Genomic DNA, 6165 nt, shown 5'->3' with positions numbered 1-6165 from the left:
AGCACTTATAAATGGAAAATGTAACTTGTAGTCAGTGTTTTTGAGCAGAGTCAGTCAGTAATATTACATTACAGCCCAGATGGACTTCATCAGGGTTTTTTCACACTCCAGTTGACACCAATAATCTTTCTCATGTTTAACACATTACAATAATTGATCTTATATTTGTTCATCCTCTGCACAGATGAATAACTACATCTCACAGTTCTGTATGCTGTTAGTTGTTTCAGGCTTCCAGGGGCATAATTCCCATTAAACCTGTGCGCTGACTGGAGCTGGGTTGAAGTGGCTCATTGTGAGCTCAGCAGCAGTGTAGCTTTAAGAAGGAGGTGGGCAGCGCTCCGATGACGCAGGAATAATCCTGAGAAGATGCTTCAAAACTCCAGGCCGGAGCCAGCGTGTGTGGTGGCTGCTGGCGGAGCTGGAAGGATCTCGGTGCCTGGCAGGAACTGTGGAGAGAATATCTAGAGCAGGTTCAGGAGGCTTCGGGGGCATTCTCAAAGCTGAATAAAACACGCACATTCAGGCAGATTCGCTACTTTAACAGACAAATACAGTTATTAAGGCATTTAGTGACGGCGGCGGGCTTTGTGTTTGCAGCTGCTCTGCCAAGTGGAGCCAACTTGTGGAAAGAAACATCTGAAGAACATCCCTCCAACACTTTCTTACTTCACTCAAGTGGGACTTGGGAGGTCGCATCATGCCACAGTTCAACACACTGTGTGTGTACTTTCTGATGGTCCTAAACCCAGTTGTGACAAACACCATCACCGAGGACATAGATGTGTTGGTCTTTTTGCCACTAAATAACTCCTACCTTTTTTCACACGCACGAGTCGCTCCAGCGATCCTTTACGCACAAAGACAGCTCCAGACAGAGTTCTCCGGCTTCACCTTCAACATCCACTTTGAGAACTCCGACTGTGCCAATGATGCCATGTTACTGCTGGTGGACAGGTCGTGTGGGCAGATGCCGGATCTGATCCTGGGTCCAGTGTGTGAGTATGAGGCTGCAGCGCTGGTGAGGCTGGCATCGCACTGGAACATCCCGGTGATCTCAGCAGGTGCCCTGGCACTCGCCTTCGGCAACAAGAACGGCGAATACTCCCACCTGACCCGCATCGCCCCGTCCTACGTGAAAATGGCAGAGACCTTCACCGCGATGTTCGAGCACTTCACCTGGAGGAGCGCACTGCTCGTGTACGAGGACGACAAGCAGGAGCGGAACTGCTACTTCACCTTGGAGGGAGTCTATCATCACATGATTGACTTCAACATCAAAATCTACCCCTTTTCCCCGGAGGATCGCCTGGACCCTGAGGACATCCTCCACCACATCTATGACACTGAAGGTAATGCACTTCTCAGCACTCCCTTTGTGGCCTCAATCCATGATATACGTAAAGTGGTCCATACCTAAATACTGTATTCCACCAGGCTTCAAAAAAACTAAATCTCCAAATGTGTCAACTTAGGCCTCCGTGTCCGTATTAATATGACTATTATGAAATAACAATGTGGTTTCACACGTCAGTGTTGGTTTCACTTGATCATTAAAAGAGACTCATCTAAAGTGTACATTGATTTATTCTTCTCTGCGTGGTGTTTACTTTATACCAGTGTTGGTTCAAGTGTCAAATGATCTGAGCTCAAAGTATTGATGATATTACAAAGACTCTAGATTCTACTAAATATCCATCACAAGCTCCTTAGCCGAGTAAAATGTCTTCAAAGGAGTTGTTTTGTGCGACCAACACTTTAACATCAATGGGATGAAGGAGATGATCCCATATGACAAATTACTCCTCCTCAAGTAAGGCTTAATTTGACTGGTTATTCACTGATACTATCAAGAATGAATTACTCCTGATGAATTCCCCTGAAAAGAATCAGCTCTGTTTTAACACCAGGGAAAAACCCGAAAAATTCTCAGGAGATTAATCGGAATTTAAAATAAAATAAATAAAACGAAGCAATCCTGACAAGAAAACACATGTTTCAATTTTAATATATTTTACAATAATAATAATCATATACCCATATGTGCATTAATACAAAACAGTTGCTACCATTTTGCCTTTGTGTGTTCTTATTCCACATCTGGTAAAAACTACCCAGGGAATACAGAGGAAATATTTGATTCAACACATTCATTTACGATGATCATTAACACAGACTGCTGAAGCCTCATATTAACTTCAGTTGAGCTTCAGGCTTTTTGTTCAGAAGAGAGTAAGTGATACCCATCACATTTATAAGATATGATCTATTCAGGGCCAGTATGAACTGTAATGACTACACAGGTTTGCAAAAAGGTACCTTATCTAAATCTAAATCGACCCTTTTAAAGAGCTGGAACCGGGCAATGTCTGAAAATGAATGATTGCTGATTACTTTTCTATAAACTGACACATCGATTGTTCAGCCAACCAACACAACACAACACAAAATCAACAGTGATAAGATGTCACTTTGGGCAATGGTAATACCTAACATGAAGCATAGCTGAATAAATCATTGAAAATATATATTTGATAGATCAACTACAATCGTACAATCAAGCTGCAGCCCAACTGTCCACTGAATCAATTAAAGCCAAACCACATTCTGAATTAAAGGTCAAGCCACATCATCGTTCCCCCGTGTAACAGGAGCTGACACTGAGGAGGAAACTGATTGATGGGCTCCTCCTGCACCCTTCAGCACCAACACACACTTACATAACATCCTGCATGCGACTGGCATGGAACATCAAGTCATGAACAGACCTCATCAGAGATGAGCTGCATGGGTTAGGTGCTTCAAACTCTTTAGTGGACATGTAGCTGGTAGACAGGCAGCGAGAAAAACAGGACGTCCTCTCTCTCAGCTCTTATACAATACCGTTAATGTCTGGACAGATGGCAGTCTCTCAGATGGGCTAACTGAATGTGTTTATTAAAATGAATAATCCACGAGTAGAATATACGGCAGATTTAAATGTCCCATGAGATATCCAATCAAAATCCCTGACAGATGCCCATCATCATCAGAGCAAATATTTATTATGTTTTAGAGAAAAAAAGCGAGACCCTGCAACAGAATTACTTTTGCCTTGAACATGAACTAATTTTGAATATTAAACTTCTTACATAAGATCGTGCAGCGTGAATTAGTAGGCTACCTTACTAGTGTAGTTTAATGTAGAAGTACATGTACATTTGCTGTGTTCAAGCCAAATGACTACACTAGTGCTGTTGATTTGAGAGCATGTTTCTCCCATTTTAAAGTCAAATCAAATGAAAATAAATGTATGTTGAGGGTGTTTGGAGGTTCGTTCCTCAGCACTCATGAGCAGCTTGCTGACTGCAGTCCTCTGGTCATAACAGTTTGTGGTTACATCACCTCATATCACAGGAGTGGTTGTTGTATAAATTAGCATATATTATACATGCTAAATGCTGAAGAGCCACAAAGAGCACCTGATGGTGAGAAATTAGTATTCCCGGCATGTCAGGTGCTTAACTGGGAGGTTTGAAGGTTGTACAGCTTTTCAGCACAACTGAGCAGTGTTAGAGAGCAGAGGCTTACTTCAGCACGTTGTATCAGGGCTTGATTAGCATGTGTACATATGTTAATCAAACAATGTACATATATATAAAACATTTTCAATCTTCAATTTACAAGCTTTCATATTTGACCATGATGTTGCATCTCTAAGATTAGAAGTGAGTGTGCAGCACAATTCCAGCCCTCATTACTGTCATTAGCACATTTCCAGTACATGATTATGTCTTTTCCTCACTGTAGTTGAGGGTTAAGGGCAGAGGATGTTGCCCCTTGCTAAGCCCTGTGAGGCAAATTGGGATTTGTAAATATGGACTGTTAAAATACAATTTGACTGATTTGATGATCTACAGAGAGTGTAAACCTTAGCTAGATTCAAGCACAGAAAGCTGGGTTTTCAAGAACAATATGAACATACACTATAACATACTCTGCAAAATCTTATTATTAAGTCATTCTCTATACATAGCTGCTGTTGTACTGTCTTGACTGTCAAAGCCCCTGAAAACAATTAAAAAGTTCATGTTATTAGTTAGGTTATTTGTTTACCCTGGCTGTTGTGTACATTTGCAGTATACTGGCATCCCAAGCTTTTCCTTATAATCACAGCAGCAGCTCTGAGCCCATCTGATTATGGATGCACTGGGGGTCACTGCTGCTAGTTACCATATACTACTACTACTAATGTCAACAGTCCAGGCTGCTGGTGGTGGTGTGATGTGTGACTATGACTAATGTTTACTTGTCACACTATGGTGCTAAATACCTGTCAATCATGGTTTGATCTGAACTGTCTATCTGAGTATTGCTGAGATGACCATGTTCTTCCCTTTATGGCCACAGTACACCATCCTCTAATGAATATTTCCTGCAGGATAATGCTCCATGTTAGTCTCCAACTGTTTTCATGAACATGACAGTAAGTTCAGTGAAATTCAGTGACCTCCACAGTCACCAGACCTGACTCCAGTAGAACGCCTCTGGGATGTGGTCGAACAGGAGATTTGTCACAGGACTCTGTATATTCATCACATCAGTAGCTAACAGTGTTGGGGAGTTACATCAAGGTTAGGGTTAGCTCAAGATTAAGTTTAGGTTTCTTGTCTCCAAAAAATGTATGTAAACATAATGTTCCATGGTTATGTGTGTGTGTGTGTGTGTGTGTGTGTGTGTGTGTGTGTGTGTGTGTGTGTGTGTGTGTGTGTGTGTGTGTGTGTGTGTGTGTGTGTGTGTGTGTGTGTGTGCTCCAGATTGATGGTGGAAATTAGTGATGATCTTTGTAACTTCTTTTGAAGAAAATCAAATTAGATTGCAGACATCCCGAAATAGACCACGAAATGAGAAATGATTGGGATAATTCCTCAGCTCTAGTGAAACTAGAAAATAATCCTCACTGCTTAAAGGTAGAGCTGTTAATTAGTTTTTGAAACACTTTTTTGTCCCCGCGGAAAAAAAGAAAAAGTCTGTGCCCCTCACATGACTGTAAAATGTCTTGGTTGCAGTTTTTAGTGTGACCTGCTCTTGCTAGCTTTTCCAGGTTTATCAACCTTAGCTTTAATGACTACATTGTATCTTATATTGTGATATTAAAAGAATTCTACACTGTAAAATTCAATTCAGTTTAATTTGTACAGCACCAAATCACAAGATACTAGAGCTGGGCAATTAATCGTAAATGTATCAAAACCGACATTCATAACCTCTAACTGGTTAAATCTTGCTCATGCCGGTTAAATTGGTTATAACTTTTCCCAATGCGTGCATTAACAAACTGTCGGGTTTTCTCTATGTTCATTTTGCAGTGGCAGCCCGTAGTGCTATATTACCCTGCTGCATGTCCTCCCTTCTCACGATAACAATAAACATCAACACTAATCAGAAGTTATTAGGACACGTACAGTCCTTGACATTTACAGTACTTGACATTTTCTTTGTGTTTGTTTGATTCGCTCAAGACTGTATGAGACGTGTATTTAAACAGATAGAAAAAAAGTACACGCAGTTCAAATGCGACACACAACTCAAGACGTAATATGTGACGCGCACAGACACGACATCAAGGTCAAAGTGACTGGAACGGCATAAAATAATTCTTCTTTAATTGTATTTGCGGTAAAAGTTATATTGATTTGAGGTCATATCGCCAAGCCCTACAATATACATTATATACCTTACAAAATATAGAAACCCAGCAGTTCCCAAAACAAGCAGCGCTGGTGACCGTGGACAGAAGAAACTCCCTCATTAACTTGATGAATCCTTTAGAACTGAACTCAATGTGGGTGGCCATCTGCCTCGACCGTTTGGGGTTAGCAGAGAAAAATGGGGAAGAGAGAAGAGGTGAGGGGAAAAGAGTGGGAGAGAGGAAAGAAGTGTAGCCTCTCGATACACTGAGAAGTCAAGGGGACTGCTTCCTCCAAAACCTGCATATACTTTATGCGTCGATTTATTAATATGGACTAATACCTATATAAAGAGTATTTGTCCAGCCCCTCTGTTTGTGTTGTTGAGCTTTAGTTAATAGTAGCCTATAATGTCTCTCTTAAATGTTGATTTCGGAGATGATGTCATGACATGACACACAAGAAAAAGAAAATCATGGCAAGCTGCACATCATGC

At 41.1% G+C, this 6165-nt stretch overlaps 1 protein-coding gene across 1 annotated transcript in view; it reads left to right on the top strand.

Annotated features, from left to right (window-relative positions):
• The first annotated feature begins 402 nt into the window (after positions 1-402).
• npr3 (natriuretic peptide receptor 3) overlaps positions 403-6165 on the top strand; it is a 28225-nt gene continuing 22462 nt past the window's right edge. The window contains exon 1 of the mRNA XM_034595793.1: positions 403-1352. Coding sequence (XP_034451684.1) covers positions 701-1352 — 652 coding nt within the window. The 5' untranslated portion in view covers positions 403-700. The remainder of the gene's footprint in view (positions 1353-6165) is intronic.

The sequence above is a fragment of the Hippoglossus hippoglossus genome, chromosome 9, assembly GCF_009819705.1.
Source record: "Hippoglossus hippoglossus isolate fHipHip1 chromosome 9, fHipHip1.pri, whole genome shotgun sequence".
Lineage (NCBI taxonomy): Eukaryota > Metazoa > Chordata > Actinopteri > Pleuronectiformes > Pleuronectidae > Hippoglossus > Hippoglossus hippoglossus.
The sequence above is the reverse complement of the archived record's forward strand: the minus strand, read 5'-3'. Positions and strand labels throughout refer to the sequence as shown.